Source organism: Anabas testudineus, chromosome 4, assembly GCF_900324465.2.
Source record: "Anabas testudineus chromosome 4, fAnaTes1.2, whole genome shotgun sequence".
Classification (NCBI taxonomy): domain Eukaryota; kingdom Metazoa; phylum Chordata; class Actinopteri; order Anabantiformes; family Anabantidae; genus Anabas; species Anabas testudineus.
The window spans coordinates 9,477,339-9,498,073 of NC_046613.1; the positions used below are offsets into that span (position 1 = coordinate 9,477,339).

Sequence of the window (20,735 nt, forward strand, 5' to 3'; positions counted from 1 at the left end):
CATGTGGATTTTACATCAAAAGATAAAAAGATCAGCATTTTAGTTTTTATTTCCAGGTGTTTACGCCTGGATCTGATACACAACTTAGACGATAGCAGCTTTTTATTTGAACCCACCCATTTTTCATGTGAGCAAAAGTATTGGAACATATGAGTAACAGATGTGTCAACATGAAACCAGAGCGCTGTCTATGGGCAGATAAAGTGTGAACATCAACACTAAAATATGAGGTTGGAAACTGTGGTTTCTGCAGCTTATCAAGTTTGTTACATGTGACTTTTTTAAATGTATATTTTATACTTGTGTAGTGCTTCCTTCAACATCTAAAAGAAGAACAGCGCCATGAGCTCATAAACTTTACTTTCCAACAACAGAATGAAATCAGTTAGTAAAATGTGAAACTAAGTTCCCAAATTATAGCAAAATTCATTATATAAAAAAGAAAATGAGTAAAAGTACTTTTGTTGAGCCAAATAAAATATCACCAGATTGCTGTCTATCTTACTTTGTTCAACCTTTGAAAATAGGGTTACAATACTTAATATATCTCACAGTCAAGAAACACAGTATCAAAACTTTGTATTCAAATAAAAGAAAACATTAATTGGTATGACCTTCTCAATTTAGCTCAATTTTGAGGGCCCACACACGTCAGCTGGCGACCAAATAGAAAACAGATAAGCAAAAATAAAAATACCTTACCCCCTGTTGCAGGCCTGGTCGACGCTTGGGAAGGTGGTGGTAAAAAAGCGTTAACGTCCTTTTACTCTAGCTGCAGAAATCAAAGTTGGAAACTCACATACAGCCAGTGTCAATATCAATGTCCATGTCCATGCACCTCCACACTGTCGGGACTATCCAGCAGCAGTCCCTAGCTTAGCTCACAGCTAACCGCGATAGGGGGTTCAGTTCATCAGTGAGGTGAACTGTGCCCTCCTCTCTTGTTGTCAGAGGAGCTGTCAGGCTTTCTCCTGATCACATGGAGCGATATCTGGGAAGTCTGGAAAAGTCTCTTCTCAGGCTAGCTAGTTGTTAGCCCGCAATGCTAATCAAACAAGCTGACCTCTTCCTAGTTGTTTGCAGAGCCAGTGTAGGTTGGAACGGCTACTCAACGTACTTTAGTCCACTGTACTGTAGCGCGTACAACAGCCGGAGTAACAAGCACAATATTCAAAAACTGTACTTATCCTTTATAATGTCTGTTTCCCTCGTCTACATTGTCTTTTCGAGCGCAGCGTGCCGCTGACCCCTTGACCTCCCTCGCTCCTTCAGTGTCGTCACACTTTATTTTCCAATCACAATAAAAAGAATTAAACATGGTTGGTTGTTCAAACCAGAAGCACATTGTACATAGTACACTGCAACCAAACTACAATATACACTTTAACAACAATGTGAATTATTTCTATTGACCTAAACACCAAATGAAGAAATAAAGAAGCTGAACACATCTGCAACATTTTTACAAAACAAAAGAACTGGTTATGCATAGTTTCCTAAATTTAAGTAATGTGATTTAGGTGCCTAAGGTATTATTCTAGGGGCTACACTTGCAAACAACAGATGCATAACGGTTAAAAGACAAGCACGTCATGTTATGAATCATCAGATTTAAACCAATTTAGCATGGTACCTATAAAGCCAAAAAATCAACTAAAATGCAAAAATAGTACTTAAAGAAAACATAAAAAAAAAAAAAAAAAAAAAGAATGAGTGTAAAGACATGTAGGTGTTTATGTGCATGTCAAACTGAAAAAAATGGCAGCAATAATATTTATCATTTCATCTCAGCATGCTAATATTAGCACTAAAGTTAAAGAACAGCTGGAGTTGAGAGGTGATGGAAATACCTTTAGGGAAGAGCATGTGTAGTAAAACATTTAAAAACTCACATCACTTGATCGTTACTCATTTAGCAGCAAACAAACATGTACGTTAAAGGTTTTCAGAAATATTTTCTCATCAAAAGATGATAAATCAAACTAAACATAAAATCTCTCCTTGTCTCAGCTCAACCGCAGAGCCGAGCTGAATGAAGCAGTGCAGCTGATCTCTATGAAAGCAGGCAGGCTGAGGACAAGGAGCCTGTGCATCACGGTCGGCTGGGGGGACATAGGGGACAACAACACCTTACCAAGCACACTCCAAGAAGTCAACGTAACCACTCTACCACAGCAGACGTGGTGACAGACAGCGACATTAGGTTAACATAATATATAAAAGCACAACTTCCTTCATTGCTAAATGTCTTGTTGGCGTTTGTATATTTAGGTAGCTTGATTCTTGTAAAGTAAATTAATGCTCATTGTTTCATTTAATAAATGAAACAATTACAACAATTATGTGGGTGTTATTCACACCCAATTATTTGGGTGTGAATAACATTTTGAGAGATATTTTGCAACTTTGCTAACATAATTAGTGTCACAAGTTAGGAGGGGGAACGAGGCAGGAATTAACTTAAAACAGGATTTATTAGGCAACACAACAAAAACAGAGAACTAAGGGGGTTGTCAACCGACACTACAAAAACAGACAGGAAAACGCAAAGACAAAGTGACAACGTAAAACCACCAACATGGAGGAGGACAAAGTAACAAAACAAGAAACCAAAGTACAAATCAAAACCACTGCACAATGGCAGGAAAAAACTCACTGGAAATACACAAATAATGGGGGGTAGGAGACAGGGCTGAGGAGGACGAGCAGGAGCAGGCCGGTTTCAGGCATGGGGAAACAGGCTGGAAACAGGTTGAGGGACGACGAACTGACAGAGGGAAAAGGGCTGAGGAGAGTTTTGTAGGGAAAAGTGGAAACAGGTGAGTCCAATGTTCAGCTGACTGCTGGGAGCAGAGGGAGCGAAGTGGCTGGTGGGCGGAGTCCAGAGGGAGAGTGAGAGGAAGAACTGAGGGAAATCCCAGGCTGGCCTGGTGCCAGGCCGAAACCATGACACTTTTTGGATAACCCTGGACTCTCCGTTTGTGTTACGCTGGACTGCTCGTCAATTTGTTGGACCTTGTTCTCATTTGTGTGTTTGTTTGTTTTTTCCTGCCCTTGCAGTGTTCTTTTGGTTGATACTTTGCACGTCTAGTTTGTCTCTTGGTTTCTTGTCCGCAATAGTGCATGGTTTTTCGTTGTTACTTATTATTCCGTTAGTAAATTTGTTCTTGTTTTACTGCCTTCAGTAGTGATTTTTGTTTGTCAGGACCACCATGCTGTCTGACTCCCTAATATAAGAATTATATTAACTGAACTATCTCACAAGGACAAAGTCATGCTCACAGGAGTCGCTTCACGTTCTGCAGTCTCATGAGAAAAATATAAAAGTATGACCTTATGTTATATGGAAGACTCCACACAGAAAGGCCCCTAAGGTGACCTGATTCAAACCCAGCTCCTTCAAATTTTGAGGCAACAGAGCTAAATACTACAGTACAGTGCCGTCTGCATCAAGAAATAACAAACCTGCAATGTATATGTAACTAAAAGCCACAAGATAAGGTCTTAATTTTTATATCAAAGATGTCAGCATCATCAACAGTTCCTGAGGGAAATATTTGGCTCTGAAGCTGATAAATGGTTCAGTATGTTCACAAACTAGTTTCTAACTGTATTTGTCTGTTGCTGTGATGAACAGGCGATCTCAAGTTGGCGTTCTCTGCAAATAAAGGCTATTTTCTAAATTCTATACAATTACAATTCTGTTGTTTTTCACTCATTTTTTATTCATTTTCCATCTTAATAAACTTGAAAAATATGCTTGTTGCTGCTGTCAAACAATAGTCAAAATAGTACTGTAGTGCATTGGCTTCTTAACCATGACTCTACAATTTTTCTGTGGTTTATCTGATTTATTGTGAAATTCAATATGTGATATATTTGTTGCTGATAACTGGTCACAGCTCCTGGATGTTGAGAAACTAGATACCAAGCAAGCTGACGCAGAGATAATACATGTTGCAAATTTGTCAAGATGAAGTTGATGATAATCACACTTTGCATTAAAGCAAACATCTCTATAAAAAGGTCTATTTCACCGTCACAGGAACTGACTTGTTGCCACCATGCAGGCTCTGCAAAAACTTCTGCTCCTTCTTGTTCTGACATGTCACGGAGAAAATGGTACGATGCAAAAAAACATATGTTCTTCTTCAGCTATTTTTTGGGAAAATTATCTAATATTGTATTTTGCTTATTTCTACAGGACATGGAAGGGAAATCATGGGAAAAGTCTCAGAGAACTCGATGCTGTATATGGTCTCAGTGCAGAACGACTATGGTCATGTTTGTGGAGGATTTCTCATCAGTGAAGACTTTGTGGTCACTGCAGCGCACTGTGACGGGGGGTGATTTACCTTTTGACCAAATCATTTTAAATCAGTATAAAAGCTATATGTTAATAAAACTTTTCTCTTTTTTGTTGCATTTGTGGAAAGTAACTAAGTATGTGTGCAAGTCAAGTGAGACAGATTTACCAAGTGTCCAGGTACACGAAGGGGAAAGTAGAGAAACTTAGCTTAACTTTTGCAAAGTCAGGCAAGAGTTGACATATACATCAGATGTCAACATGCTCAGCACAATTACATGCTCAATAAGTTCCGCTGAACTTTTGTTTAAATGACATTTACAGAACTATAGATTTGCCAGAGTTTAGCTATTATCAAAAACTGTACAGGAAGGCAGCAAGAGAGACTGAACTGCTGGAACCTCTGGAAGATGAGCAGGAGGCGGTGATAAAGGTCTCACGCTCACCCTAGAGTTGACTAGAGGAGCCAACTCAGGGAGAAAAGACAAAAACTGGACCAACATTATTGACCCAGGAACAAGGAAACAGGCTGGAGAAGCAAGTCGTAGTACAGGAAATACCCGGACATAAAATATACAAGATATTCCTACAGATAATAGAAGTAACCATCTTGCAACACAGAGAGGCTGGCTCGAATACATCAAAACTGCGTCATACTAAACCACATAATGTATAAAATGATCCACTTGATGCATGAAAGATGAGATGATACTGAACTTTCTGCTGAAATGATGCATGACCTGAACAGGCAGCTTCTTCATGTTCTGATGTGTCTGGGAGGAATTGGTAAGATCGACAAATATAATGTTATGGTACGTACAATGTAATATCATTAACTCAGTGGTATTTTAACTTTCCAGAGTTTGTTGTTGGAATCATTAATGGGCAAAAAGTCCCAGAGAACTCGATGCTGTATATGGTCTCAGTGCAGAATGACTATGGTCATGTTTGTGGAGGATTTCTCATCAGTGAAGACTTGGTGCTCACTGCAGCGCACTGTGACAACAAGTGAGTTACCTTTTGATCAAAGTGATTATAAATCAGTATAAAAGTAAATGTTAAATAAATTTTAAATTCACTTTGTTGTTGCATTTGTGAAAAGTAACTAAGTTTGTGTGCAATAGATATTAAAATAGTGTAATAAAGTACTTTTGTTTTATTTGTGTATTTCCATTCTGTGCAACAAATACTCTGCCACAGTTCAGAGGTACTGTTCTTCCTACTCCATTACATTTATTTAACAGCTTTCACACATGCAGACCGCAAACTATTTTTCTTTTTATGACTCACTTATTTTGTGACTTTCTTAAATGTTTCGTAGTGAACAACTTCTACTGTTGTGTGTGTTCTAAAACACATTTTACAATATCGACTTAGAAATTCAACATAAGTAAAGAATTTGTGTAGTGGTACTTCTACTTTTGTTGTAGAGTATTTTTGCGCAAATATTTTCACTTTTACTTAAGTTTACTAAGTTTTTTTTCTTTTGTCTTGTGACGAGGGAACAGGTTTAGAAAATGTAGTGACAACATCTTAACTTCTGTATGTCCCTTTCAGTGAACCTACAAGTGTTGTTCTCGGCACCCACAATCTCAAAGGGGCTGAAAAAACAGCTATTAAACAGAAGTACAAACACGAGGCTTATGAGGAAGTTTTTAAAGGTGATGACATCATGCTCCTCAAAGTAAGTATACTGTATATTCTATGGTAGCGTACTGTTTTTGTTCAGTAGCACTGTCAACTAACTACAGATGAAAATACACATGTGAAAAATTACAGATATTCCAACATCAGCATTTCAGCAATGATGATGAGTAGAAGAATCACAATATGAAATCATATATTTTAAAAATTGACTGTTTTCTGTGTCTCCAGTTGTCTAAAAAAGTTGAACTGAACAAAAGATTACAAACAGTTAAACTTCCAGAATCTGGAATAAACATAAAAGAAACTCAAAAGTGCCTCGTAGCTGGATGGAGAAGACACCCTTTCTACATTTAAGTAGACAACTAGGCTTAAAACATTCCTGTATCATTAAGCTTATACTTGGAAATGGTGATCTCAGGTGACTCTGAACTATCTCTTGCTATAGGTTAGTCTGCTGGGGGACCTCTACTGATGCACTGAGGTCTTCCTCTCTTCTCTCCTCTCATGTATCTATTCAAATGCCACCATTGCATATCATTACCTATTTTCTATATAATGCATTATGCAATTATACTAACCCTTGAGATGACTGCTGTTGTGATTTGGTGAGAATTGAATTGAATACAAGCCTAACCTACTGACGTGAGCTAAACATGTGCAAGACATATATAAAAATGTCTAAAAAAAATACTGTTCCAGAAATTGTTTGTAGACCTGAAGTCTAACACATGCAAAGAAGTATGTTATGAAATTAGTCATTATCAATCTTAAACATTTACTTTCTGTGTGTTTCTAGTTGTCTAGAAAGGTTCGCCTGAACAACAGAGTCCAAACAATTCAACTTCCAGACTGTGGAATGAACATTAAAGAAAACCAACAATGTCTTGTAGCTGGATGGGGTAAAACTCATGATGGAGCTCTTAGCATTGAGGATGAGCTGAGAATGGTGAATGTGTCGGTCATTAACCTGGACGTCTGTAAATACAAATGGCCTGGTCTTCCTGCTAATGTCATCTGTGCTGGTGGATATGGTACAAACAAAGGATTCTGTCAGGTGGGTTTATGTTTTTTGTCCATTCAGAGTAGTGATATAAGACTTTTTAATAAAATAACCAATAAAAAATGATGTTTCTGTCTCACAGGGGGATACTGGTGGTCCTCTGGTGTGCAACGGGATAGCTGTTGGTTTTGTGTCTTTCAACAACTTCAGGAAGTGCGACTACCCAGATGTCCCAAACGTCTACACCGACATATCAAAACATCTTTACTGGATAAACAACATTGTCCGAAATGCAAGGCTTAGAGACTCACAATCATGCATGTTTTGTGTCAGAAAACTTTTACCGTGATGCACAGGTTTTGTTTGTCTGAAATTGAGAATGCTTTGCTGTTTAGTCTAATTAAAAAAAAAGGAAAAGGAAAAACATTATTCCTCCACATTTATTGATTTTCTGTAACAACTTCATCCAAAGGTAATCATTTTTATGTTAATAAAACAAGGCAGCAGAATGTGCACGGAACATCTTCATGTACATGCAAGTTTGATGTCACATGTGCAACTTATGATTACGTTGGATAATTATTTCAAATTTTCTACAAAAACTATTTTCCTAACTTTGTTGAACCCTTTGCTGGAGGTAAATAGTAAACAAACTCCACAAATATAGCATTTTTTTAACCTTAATAAATAAAAAGACTGGCCCAACAACAGCCGTTCTTTTTCCTTCATACTTATCAAAGACAAAACAAACAGTAATATAAACTAATAAAATATAAAACCAAAAATAGGAAGTGTTGACTTCTTTAAAGTAGCACACCTAAATCATCACTACAGTGAATGTGTTTCAGGAGTTGTACAATACATTCCCCTCCAAAAGTATTGGAAGAGTGAGACCAGTTCCTCTTTCACTTTTGCTATAGACTAAAAACATAGGGGTTTGGCATTGAAAGATAAAAAGATTAATATTTCAATATTTCAACTTCAAAGATAGAAAGTTTTGTTTGAACCCATCTATTTTTCATGTGAGCAAAAGTATTGGAACATATTACTGATAGATGTATCTTGTTGCCCTGACGTGTCCTATTACATTAAGTATTAAAACAACAAATGGCACTAATATCTACGCTCAGTTTCAGATTTGGGTTTTGCCTTTGAGACTAGTTAAAAGGTGTAAACAACATGAAACCAGAGAGCTCTATGAGTAGACAAAGTGTGAACATCAACACTGAAATATGAGGTTGGAAACTGTGGTTTCTGTAGCTTATCGAGTTTGTTACACGTGACTTTTTTTAATATGTATTTTATACTCGCATGCTACAGATGAATAACAGTTAAAAAAAAAAAGCATGTTATGTTATGGATTATTACAAACACAATTATCAGATTTAAACCAATTTAGCATGATACCTATAAAGCCAAAAATCAACTAAAAAGTAAACATAGTACTAAAAAATAAAGAAGACTGAGTGTACAGTCACGCTCTAAGCTCTGTTGGTACTTAGGAGTATGTCAAACTGAAGAATGGCAGGAATAATATTTATCATTTCAACTATATCTATAACATTAGCACTAAAGTTAAAGAACAGCTGGAGGTGCATGGAGTAAAACTTTTAGTAAAAACAGGTGATCATTACGCATTTTGTAGCAAACAAACATGTGTGTTAAAGGTTTTGATAAATATTTTCTCATCAAAGATCATAAATCAACACACTAGTATTTATCCAGAGAACACATAGATCTCTGTTCTTCTCTGCTGAGTGTTATGTACTTGATGCTGTTTATACTGTACGTTTGATGGAGAATAGGCAAATTTAAAATACTTTCAGTCCCTCACTACTAAGAAACTCAGCTGAAGGCTGCGGTATGTTGCATTACAGGAAACCACATTCTTTCTTAACATTTGTGATGAAAACTTGATCAAAAACAGGGAAGTGCAATAACTCATAAGACTCTGCAAGATTTAAATCTAAGCAGCAAATTTTGAAAGTATCTAGCCCAAAAAAACACACAAAATAACATAACGTTTTTTTCTCATAGCCGTTTTAAAATCACTTTTCTATATTTTAAAATATTTTGAAATATGTACCTTTGCTGAACAAGTGCATGACTTCCTTCACTGCGAAACTATGATTTTGGTGGATGCACATAAACCTCACCTTTTTGTGTGTCTGTTAAGTTTTGTGTGCCTCTTGAAACAACTCTAATGCCTACGAGAATACTGCTGTTTTTCCTCAACAAATAATGAAACTCTGTTTTGAAAATCTATAGCTATGTCTTTTGCAACTCAACACCGTGTTAGCAAATTCACTGATGCAACAATTACTGCAAAATGTTCCTCCACAAACGATAAAAACAACACTGCACAGTGTGCATCTGAATAGAGACCATGGCAATCAGCTTCGTACTCCTGCTTGTCTTTGTCCTATATGGTAAGCTAAACCGCCTTCATGATGAAACCACAAAAGAGGCATTAACCAGAATTATTTATTACATTTACCTCAAATTTAAATTCATTTTATATTTTGTGTTTCAGGAGCTGATGGTTCTCATATTGTTGGTGGACGAGATGCTGCCCCCCACTCGCGCCCCTACATGGCCTCATTGCAAGTTCGAGGTCAACATAACTGTGGAGGAGCACTGGTGAGAGAGGACTTTGTGCTTACAGCGGCACATTGTCAGATATCGGTGTAAGAACAATTTTTTTGTTTTGAAACCATTTAAAGGCTGATGTACTGTAAACTTCTCTTGACACAGTTTATTTCTGTACTTTAGTAAAATGAATGAAAACCAATAATCTGAAAATAGGAAATTGATCTAAAAACCTGCATCATGTTTAGAAACTGTCAGCATGTGTACATGGTCTAAGACTGATGTGGAAAATTATTCCTGTCCACAGATACAATTGACTTTGTCATCTAATGTCACCTTCCATTGTAATTTCTAGACCATATAGAGTTGTTCTTGGAGCTGATTCCCTGTCAGGTAATGAGCCTACAAAGCAGGAATTCACTTCTGTCAAATCATTTCCACACCCAAACTACGATGGACATGCAAATGACATCATGCTCCTAAAGGTGAGAAAGAATTGTAGAATATCTCTCCTTACTGCTTCTAGTATGCTAAAAACAAACTAAACATAAAATCTCTCCTTGTCTCAGCTCAACCGCAGAGCCGAGCTGAATGAAGCAGTGCAGCTGATCTCTATGAAAGCAGGCAGGCTGAGGACAAGGAGCCTGTGCATCACGGTCGGCTGGGGGGACATAGGGGACAACAACACCTTACCAAGCACACTCCAAGAAGTCAACGTAACCACTCTACCACAAGAGACGTGGTGACAGACAGCGACATTAGGTTAACATAATATATAAAAGCACAACTTCCTTCATTGCTAAATGTCTTGTTGGCGTTTGTATATTTAGGTAGCTTGATTCTTGTAAAGCAAATTAATGCTCATTGTTTCATTTAATAAATGAAACAATTACAACAATTATTTGGGTGTTATTCACACCCAATTATTTGGGTGTGAATAACATTTTGAGAGATATTTTGCAACTTTGCTAACATAATTAGTGTCACAAGTTAGGAGGGGGAACGAGGCAGGAATTAACTTAAAACAGGATTTATTAGGCAACACAACAAAAACAGAGAACTAAGGGGGTTGTCAACCGACACTACAAAAACAGACAGGAAAACGCAAAGACAAAGTGACAACGTAAAACCACCAACATGGAGGAGGACAAAGTAACAAAACAAGAAACCAAAATACAAATCAAAACCACTGCTCAATGGCAGGAAAACACTCACTGAAAAACAGGTAACAATGTCCAAAGTTCAGAGGGGGGAAACCAAGTCCAGAGAATCCAGGGGGGAAGAAGGGCTGAGGAGGACGAGCAGGAGCAGGCAGGGTTGAGCAGGCATGTTCAGTAACAAGCAGGGAACACAGGCTGCAAACAAGTTGGGGAATGAAGACGATCTGACAGGGGGAGAAGGACTGAGGAGAGTTTTAGCAGCCTTAGGGGAACACAGGTGAGGCCTAATCTGGTGATGGTTGTGGCATGCTCCAGGTTTCCTGGTGTGTTCAGGCATTTAAACAGATATTCAGCTACACTACGCAGGTCTTGGTGTTCCTCCCTCAGAGCGCCAGAAAAAAGCCTGTAGAGCTTGAAACAGGGACAGGGGAGGAGTTTGGGTCGGCCATTAAAGGGATCAGAGAGATCCATGGCTGCGGTCTGGTCAGTTCACTCTGTCATAAGAAAGGAGGGGGACGAGGCAAAGTGACAACAGAAAACTACCAATGTGGCGGAGGACAAAGTAACAAATCCAGAAACCAGAGTACAAATCAAAACCACTGCACAATGGCAGGAAAAAACTCACTGGAAATACACAAATAATGGGGGGTAGGAGACAGGGCTGAGGAGGACGAGCAGGAGCAGGCCGGTTTCAGGCATGGGGAAACAGGTTGAGGGACGACGAACTGACAGAAGGAAAAGGGCTGAGGAGAGTTTTGTAGGGAAAAGTGGAAACAGGTGAGTCCAATGTTCAGCTGACTGCTGGGAGCAGAGGGAGCGAAGTGGCTGGTGGGCGGAGTCCAGAGGGAGAGTGAGAGGAAGAACTGAGGGAAATCCCAGGCTGGCCTGGTGCCAGGCCGAAACCATGACACTTTTTGGATAACCCTGGACTCTCCGTTTGTGTTACGCTGGACTGCTCGTCAATTTGTTGGACCTTGTTCTCATTTGTGTGTTTGTTTGTTTTTTCCTGCCCTTGCAGTGTTCTTTTGGTTGATACTTTGCACGTCTAGTTTGTCTCTTGGTTTCTTGTCCGCAATAGTGCATGGTTTTTCGTTGTTACTTATTATTCCGTTAGTAAATTTGTTCTTGTTTTACTGCCTTCAGTAGTGATTTTTGTTTGTCAGGACCACCATGCTGTCTGACTCCCTAATATAAGAATTCAGGTGAACTATCTCACAAGGACAAAGTCATGCTCACAGGAGTCGCTTCACGTTAGGCAGTCTCATGAGAAAAATATAAAAGTATGACCTTATGTTATATGGAAGACTCCACACAGAAAGGCCCCTAAGGTGACCTGATTCAAACCCAGCTCCTTCAAATTTTGAGGCAACAGAGCTAAATACTACAGTACAGTGCCGTCTGCATCAAGAACTAACAAACCTGCAATGTATATGTAACTAAAAGCCACAAGATAAGGTCTTACTTTTTATATCAAAGATGTCAGCATCATCAACAGTTCCTGAGGGAAATATTTGGCTCTGAAGCTGATAAATGGTTCAGTATGTTCACTAACTAGTTTCTAACTGTATTTGTCTGTTGCTGTGATGAACAGGCGATCTCAAGTTGGCGTTCTCTGCAAATAAAGGCTATTTTCTAAATTCTATACAATTACAATTCTGTTGTTTTTCACTCATTTTTTATTCATTTTCCATCTTAATAAACTTGAAAATTATGCTTGTTGCTGCTGTCAAACAATAGTCAAAATATTACTGTAGTGCATTGGCTTCTTAACCATGACTCTACAATTTTTCTGTGGTTTATCTGATTTATTGTCCATCCATCCATCCATCCATTTTCTTCCGCTTATCCGGGGCCGGGTCGCGGGGGGAGCAGCTTTAGCAGAGATGCCCAGACTTCCCTCTCCCTAGACACCTCCTCCAGCTCTTCCGGGGGGACACCGAGGCGTTCCCAGGCCAGCCGAGAGACATAGTCCCTCCAGCGTGTCCTGGGTCTTCCCCGGGGCCTCCTCCCGGTGGGACAGGACCGGAAAACCTCCCCTACGAGGCGTCCCGGGGGCATCCGAAACAGATACCCAAGCCACCTCAACTGGCCCCTCTCAATGCAGAGGAGCAGCGGCTCTACTCCGAGCTCCTCCCGGGTGACTGAGCTCCTCACCCTATCTCTAAGGGTGCGCCCAGCCACTCTGCGGAGGAAACTCATTTCGGCCGCTTGTATCCGCGACCTTGTCCTTTCGGTCATGACCCAAAGCTCATGACCATAGGTGAGGGTAGGAACGTAGACTGACCGGTAAATCGAGAGCTTTGCCTTTCGGCTCAGCTCCTTTTTCACCACGACGGACCGGTACACCGACCGCATTACTGCTGCCGATGCACCAATCCGTCTGTCAATCTCACGCTCCCTATTTCCCTCACTCGTGAACAAGACCCCAAGATACTTAAACTCCTCCACTTGAGGGAGGATCTCCCCCCCAACCTGGAGGGTGCAAGCCACCTTTTTCCGGTTGAGAACCATGGCCTCGGACTTGGAGGTGCTGATTCTCATCCCAGCCCCTTCACACTCGGCTGCAAACCGCCCCAGTGCCTGCTGGAGGTCCCGGTCTGATGAAGCCAACAGGACAACATCATCTGCAAAAAGCAGAGATGAAATCCTGTGATTCCCAAACCGGATTCCCTCCGACCCCTGGCTGCGCCTAGAAATCCTGTCCATAAAGGTAATGAACAGGATCGGTGACAAAGGGCAGCCCTGTCGGAGTCCAACATGCACCGGGAACAAGTCTGACTTACTACCGGCAATGCGAACCAAGCTCCTACTCCGGTCATACAAGGACCGAATGGCCCTTAACAAAGGGTCCCGAATCCCGTATTCCCGGAGTACCCCCCACAGGATGCCACGAGGGACACGGTCAAACGCCTTCTCCAAGTCTACAAAACACATGTAGACTGGATGGGCGAACTCCCATGAACCCTCGAGCACCCTAGCGAGAGTATGGAGCTGGTCCAGTGTTCCACGGCCAGGACGAAAACCGCATTGTTCCTCCTGGATCCGAGGTTCGACTAGCGGCCTAACTCTCCTCTCCAGCACTCTGGAATAGACTTTCCCAGGGAGGCTGAGGAGTGTGATCCCCCTATAGTTGGAACACACCCTCCGGTCCCCCTTTTTAAAAAGAGGAACCACCACCCCGGTCTGCCAGTCCAGAGGTACTGTCCCCGATCTCCACGCGATGCTGCAAAGGCGTGTCAGCCAAGACAGCCCTACAACATCCAGAGACTTAAGGTACTCGGGGCGAATTTCATCCACCCCTGGTGCCTTGCCACCGAGGAGCTTACTGACTACCTCAGTGACTTCGACCAGGGAAATGGACGAATCAACCTCCGAGTCCCCAGCCTCTGCTTCCTCAACAGAAGCCGTGTCAACGGGGTTGAGGAGATCCTCAAAGTATTCCTTCCACCGTCCTACAACGTCCCCAGTCGAAGTCAGCAACTCCCCACCTCCACTGTAAACAGTGTTGGCGGGAAACTGCTTTCCCCTTCTGAGGCGCCGGACGGTTTGCCAGAATTTCCTTGAGGCAGACCGATAGTCCTCCTCCATGGCCTCGCCGAACTTTTCCCAGGTCCAAGTTTTTGCCTCTGCGACCGCGCGGGCTGCGGCACGTTTGGCCTGCCGATACCCATCAGCTGCATCAGGAGTCCCACAGGCCAACCAGGCCTGATAAGACTCCTTCTTCAGCTTGACGGCTTCCCTTACTTCCGGTGTCCACCACCGGGTTCGGGGATTGCCGCCACGACAGGCACCAGAGACCCTACGGCCACAGCTCCGAACAGCCGCATTGACAATGGAGGTGGAAAACATGGTCCACTCGGACTCAATGTCTCCAGACTCCCTCGGGACCTGATTGTAGCTCTCCCGGAGGTGGGAGTTGAAGACCTCTCTGACAGAGGGTTCCACCAGACGTTCCCAACAGACCCTCACAATACGTTTGGGTCTGCCAGGTCTATCCCGCTCCCTCCTCCGCCATCGGATCCAACTTACCACCAGGTGGTGATCAGTTGACAGCTCAGCCCCTCTCTTCACCCGAGTGTCCAAGACATATGGTCGGAGGTCAGATGACACAACCACAAAGTCGATCATAGACCTCCGACCTAGGGTGTCCTGGTGCCACGTGCACTGATGGACACCCTTATGCTTGAACATGGTGTTCGTTATGGACAAGCTGTGACTAGCACAGAAGTCCAATAACAAAACACCACTCGGGTTCAGATCAGGGAGGCCGTTCCTCCCAATCACGCCCCTCCAGGTATCACTGTCATTGCCCACGTGGGCGTTGAAATCCCCCAGTAGGACGACAGAGTCCCCAGTCGGAGCACCTTCCAGTACCCTTTCCAGAGACCCTATGAAAGCTGGGTACTCTACACCGCTATTTGGCCCGTAGGCACAAACAACGGTGAGAGACCTATCCCCTACCCGAAGGCGCAGGGAAACAACTCTCTCGTCCACCGGGGAAAACTCCAACACATGGCAGCTGAGCTGGGGGGCTATAAGCAAGCCCACCCCTGCCCGCCGCCTCTCACCATGGGCAACTCCAGAGTAGAAGAGAGTCCAACCTCTCTCAAGGAGTTGTGTTCCAGAGCCCAGACTGTGTGTGGAAGTGAGCCCGACTATCTCTAGCCGGTACCGCTCAACCTCCAGCACAAGTTCAGGCTCCTTTCCACCCAGTGAGGTGACATTCCATGTCCCAATTGCCAGATTCTTTGTCCAGGGATTGGGTTGTCGAGGCACCTCCACACGGCTGCCACCCAATCCACACTGCACCGACCCCTTATGCGCCTTCCTGCGGGTGGTGGGCCTACGGGAAGGCGGTCCCACGTCGCTCCTTCGGGCTGCGCCCGGCCGGGTCCCGTGGGAGAGATCCCAGCCACCAGGCGCTCGTCTACGTGCCCCAACCCCAGGCCTGGCTCCAGAGTGGGGCCCCGGTGACGCCAATCCGGGCGACGTATCCGACCTTGATCTTTCACTCGTCATAAGGGGTTTATGAACTGCTCTTAGTCTGGCCCGTCGCCTAGGACCTGTTTGCCTTGGGAGACCCTACCAGGGGCTTAAGCCCCCGGCAACATAGCTCCTAGGGTCATTCGTAGGAGCTATGTTGCCGGGGGCTTAAGGCTGATTTATTGTGAAATTCAATATGTGATATATTCATTGCTGATAACTGGTCACAGCTCCTGGATGTTGAGAAACTAGATATCAAACAAGCTGACGCAGAGATAATACATGTTGCAAATTAGTCAAGATGAAATTTATGATAATCACACTTTGCATTAAAGCAAACATCTCTATAAAAAGGTCTATTTCACCGTCACAGGAACTGACTTGTCGCTACCATGAAGGCTCTGCACAAACTTCTGCTCCTTCTTGTTCTGACATGTCACGGAGAAAATGGTACGATGCAAAAAAACATATGTTCTTCTTCAGCTATTTATTGGGAAAATTATCTAATATTGTATTTTGCTTATTTCTACAGGACATGGGAGGGAAATCATGGGAAAAGTCTCAGAGGACCCGATGCTGTATATGGTCTCAGTGCAGAACGACCATGGTCATGTTTGTGGAGGATTTCTCATCAGTGAAGACTTTGTGGTCACTGCAGCGCACTGTGACGGGGGGTGATTTACCTTTTGACCAAATCATTTTAAATCAGTATAAAAGCTATATGTTAATAAAACTTTTCTCTTTTTTGTTGCATTTGTGGAAAGTAACTAAGTATGCGTGCAAGTAAAGTGAGACAGATTTACCAAGTGTCCAGGTACACGAAGGGGAAAGTAGAGAAACTTAGCTTAACTTTTGCAAAGTCAGGCAAGAGTTGACATATACATCAGATGTCAACATGCTCAGCACAATTACATGCTCAATAAGTTCAGCTGAACTTTTGTTTAAATGACATTTACAGAACTATAGATTTGCCAGAGTTTAGCTATTATCAAAAACTGTACAGGAAGGCAGCAAGAGAGACTGAACTGCTGGAGCCTCTGGAAGATGAGCAGGAGGCGGTGATAAAGGTCTCACGCTCACCCTAGAGTTGACTAGAGGAGCCAACTCAGGGAGAAAAGACAAAAACTGGACCAACATTATTGACCCAGGAACAAGGAAACAGGCTGGAGAAGCAAGTCGTAGTACATAAAATATACAAGATATTCCTACAGATAATAGAAGTAACCATCTTGCAACACAGAGAGGCTGGCTCGAATACATCAAAACTGCGTCATACTAAACCACATAATGTATAAAATGATCCACTTGATGCATGAAAGATGAGATGATACTGAACTTTCTGCTGAAATGATGCATGATCTGAACAGACAGCTTCTTAAGGTTCTGATATGTCTGGGAGGAATTGGTAAGATCGACAAATATAATGTTATGGTACGTACAATGTAAAATCATTAACTCAGTGGTATTTTAACTTTCCAGAGTTTGTTGTTGGAATCATTAATGGGCAAAAAGTCTCAGAGAACTCGATGCTGTATATAGTCTCAGTGCAGAACGACTATGGTCATGTTTGTGGAGGATTTCTCATCAGTGAAGACTTTGTGCTCACTGCAGCGCAATGTGACGACAGGTGAGTTACCTTTTGATCAAAGTGATTATAAATCAGTATAAAAGTAAATGTTAAATAAATTTTAAATTCACTTTGTTGTTGCATTTGTAAAAAGTAACTAAGTTTGTGTGCAATAGATATTAAAATAGTGTAATAAAGTACTTTTGTTTTATTTGTGTATTTCCATTCTGTGCAACAATAACTCTGCCATAGTTCAGAGTTACTGTTCTTCCTACTCCACTACATTTATTTAACAGCTTTCACACATGCAGACTGTTAATGCAAACTATTTTTCTTTTTATGACTCACTTATTTTGTGATTTTCTTAAATGTTTCGTAGTGAACAACTTCTACTGCTGTGTGTGTTCTAAAACACATTTTACAATATCTACTTAGAAATTCAACATAAGTAAAGAATTTGTGTAGTGGTACTTCTACTTTTGTTGTAGAGTATTTTTGCGCAAATATTTTCACTTTTACTTAAGTTTACTAAGTTTTTTTTCTTTTGTCTTGTGACGAGGGAACAGGTTTAGAAAATGTAGTGACAACATCTTAACTTCTGTGTGTCCCTTTCAGTAAACCTACAAGTGTTGTTCTCGGCACCCACTATCTCCATGAGGGTGTAAAAACAGCTATTAAACAGAAGTACAAACCCGAGGCTTATGAGAACGTTGGAAAAGGTGATGACATCATGCTCCTCAAAGTAAGTATACTGTATATTTTATGGTAGTGTACTGTTTTTGTTTAGTAGCACTGTCAACTAACTACAGATGAACATATACACATGACAATTTACAGATATTCCAAAATCAGCATTTCAGCAATGATGATGAGTAGAAGAATCACAATATGAAATTATATATTTTAAAAATTGACTGTTTTCTGTGTCTCCAGTTGTCTAAAAAAGTTGAACTGAACAAAAGATTACAAACAGTTAAACTTCCAGAATCTGGAATAAACATAAAAGAAACTCAAAAGTTCCTCGTAGCTGGATGGAGAAGACACCCTTTCTACATTTAAGTAGACAACTAGGCTTAAAACATTCCTGTATCATAAAGCTTATACTTGGAAATGGTGATCTCAGGTGACTCTGAACTATCTCTTGCTATAGGTTAGTCTGCTGGGGGACCTCTACTGATGCACTGAGGTCTTCCTCTCTTCTCTCCTCTCATGTATCTATTCAAATGCCACCATTGCATATCATTACCTATTTTCTATATAATGCATTATGCAATTATACTAACCCTTGAGATGACTGCTGTTGTGATTTGGTGAGAATTGAATTGAATAGAAGCCTAACCTACGGACGTGAGCTAAACATGTGCAAGACATAAAAATGTCACAAAAGAAAAAAAAATACTGTTCCAGAAATTGTTTGTAGACCCGAGGTCTAACACATGGAAAGGAGGATGTTATGAAATTAGTCATTATCAATCTTAAACATTTACTTTCTGTGTGTTTCTAGTTGTCTAGAAAGGTTCGCCTGAACAACAGAGTCCAAACAATTCAACTTCCAGACTGTGGAATGAACATTAAAGAAAACCAACAATGTCTTGTAGCTGGATGGGGTAAAACTCATGATGGAGCTCTTAGCATTGAGGATGAGCTGAGAATGGTGAATGTGTCGGTCATTAACCTGGACGTCTGTAAATACCACTGGTCTGGTCTTCCTGCTAATGTCATCTGTGCTGGTGGATATGGTACAAACAAAGGATTCTGTCAGGTGGGTTTATGTTTTTTGTCCATTCAGAGTAGTGATATAAGACTTTTTAATAAAATAACCAATAAAAAATGATGTTTCTGTCTCACAGCGGGATTCTGGTGGTCCTCTGGTGTGCAACGGGATAGCTGTTGGTGTTGTGTCTTTCAACAACTTCAGGAAGTGCGACTACCCAGATGTCCCAAACGTCTACACCGACATATCAAAACATCTTTACTGGATAAACAACATTGTCCGAAATGCAAGGCTTAGAGACTCACAATCATGCATGTTTTGTGTCAGAAAACTTTTACCGTGATGCACAGGTTTTGTTTATCTGAAATTGAGAATGCTTTGCTGTTTAGTCTAATTAAAAAAAAAGGAAAAGGAAAAACATTATTCCTCCACATTTATTGATTTTCTGTAACAACTTCATCCAAAGGTAATCATTTTTATGTTAATAAAACAAGGCAGCAGAATGTGCACGGAACATCTTCATGTACATGCAAGTTTGATGTCACATGTGCAACTTATGATTACGTTGGATAATTATTTCAAATTTTCTACAAAAACTATTTTCCTAACTTTGTTGAACCCTTTGCTGGAGGTAAATAGTAAACAAACTCCACAAATATAGCATTTTTTTAACCTTAATAAATAAAAAGACTGGCCCAACAACAGCCGTTCTTTTTCCTTCATACTTATCAAAGACAAAACAAACAGTAATATAAACTAATAAAATATAAAACCAAAAATAGGAAGTGTTGACTTCTTTAAAGTAGCACACCTAAATCATCACTACAGTGAATGTGTTTCAGGAGTTGTACAATACATTCCCCTCCAAAAGTATTGGAACAGTGAGACCAGTTCCTCTTTCACTTTTGCTATAGACTAAAAACATAGGGGTTTGGCATTGAAAGATAAAAAGATTAATATTTCAATATTTCAACTTCAAAGATAGAAAGTTTTGTTTGAACCCATCTATTTTTCATGTGAGCAAAAGTATTGGAACATATTACTGATAGATGTATCTTGTTGCCCTGACGTGTCCTATTACATTAAGTATTAAAACAACAAATGGCACTACTATCTACGCTCAGTTTCAGATTTGGATTTTGCCTTTGAGACTAGTTAAAAGGTGTAAACAACATGAAACCAGAGAGCTCTATGAGTAGACAAAGTGTGAACATCAACACTGAAATATGAGGTTGGAAACTGTGGTTTCTGTAGCTTATCGAGTTTGTTACACGTGACTTTTTTAATATGTATTTTATACTCGCATGCTACAGATGAATAACAGTTAAAAAAAAAAGCATGTTATGTTATGGATTATTACAAACACAATTATCAGATTTAAACCAATTTAGCATGATACCTATAAAGCCAAAAATCAACTAAAAAGTAAACATAGTACTAAAAAATAAAGAAGACTGAGTGTACAGTCACGCTCTAAGCTCTGTTGGTACTTAGGAGTATGTCAAACTGAAGAATGGCAGGAATAATATTTATCATTTCAACTATATCTATAACATTAGCACTAAAGTTAAAGAACAGCTGGAGGTGCATGGAGTAAAACTTTTAGTAAAAACAGGTGATCATTACGCATTTTGTAGCAAACAAACATGTGTGTTAAAGGTTTTGATAAATATTTTCTCATCAAAGATCATAAATCAACACACTAGTATTTATCCAGAGAACACATAGATCTCTGTTCTTCTCTGCTGAGTGTTATGTACTTGATGCTG

At 40.7% G+C, this 20,735-nt stretch overlaps 3 protein-coding genes across 4 annotated transcripts; all 3 read left to right on the forward strand.

The window, feature by feature from the left end:
- The first annotated feature begins 2,063 nt into the window (after positions 1 to 2,063).
- On the forward strand, positions 2,064 to 7,579 carry LOC113151994 (granzyme A-like). The gene is made up of 7 exons (XM_026344881.2): positions 2,064 to 2,203; positions 4,046 to 4,122; positions 4,205 to 4,346; positions 5,167 to 5,314; positions 5,864 to 5,990; positions 6,750 to 7,007; positions 7,096 to 7,579. Exons 2-7 carry the CDS (start codon positions 4,120 to 4,122, stop codon positions 7,300 to 7,302), a joined length of 885 nt encoding a protein of 294 aa, XP_026200666.1. The 5' UTR covers positions 2,064 to 2,203; positions 4,046 to 4,119; the 3' UTR covers positions 7,303 to 7,579.
- Positions 7,580 to 9,336: 1,757 nt separating this feature from the next.
- Positions 9,337 to 10,755, forward strand: LOC113152011 (mast cell protease 3-like). The gene is made up of 4 exons (XM_026344903.2): positions 9,337 to 9,382; positions 9,487 to 9,640; positions 9,898 to 10,027; positions 10,112 to 10,755. Exons 1-4 carry the CDS (start codon positions 9,340 to 9,342, stop codon positions 10,286 to 10,288), a joined length of 504 nt encoding a protein of 167 aa, XP_026200688.1. The 5' UTR covers positions 9,337 to 9,339; the 3' UTR covers positions 10,289 to 10,755.
- Positions 10,218 to 19,586, forward strand: LOC113151997 (granzyme A-like). 2 transcript variants are annotated; one of them, XM_026344884.2, is made up of 6 exons: positions 10,218 to 10,304; positions 16,059 to 16,135; positions 16,218 to 16,359; positions 17,868 to 17,994; positions 18,757 to 19,014; positions 19,103 to 19,586. In XM_026344884.2, exons 2-6 carry the CDS (start codon positions 16,078 to 16,080, stop codon positions 19,307 to 19,309), a joined length of 792 nt encoding a protein of 263 aa, XP_026200669.1. In that variant the 5' UTR covers positions 10,218 to 10,304; positions 16,059 to 16,077; the 3' UTR covers positions 19,310 to 19,586. The 2 variants fall into 2 exon arrangements, with proteins under 2 accessions (XP_026200669.1, XP_026200671.1); XM_026344886.2 differs by lacking the exons at positions 10,218 to 10,304; positions 16,059 to 16,135; positions 16,218 to 16,359 and adding an exon at positions 16,480 to 17,312.
- Positions 19,587 to 20,735: the final 1,149 nt, after the last annotated feature.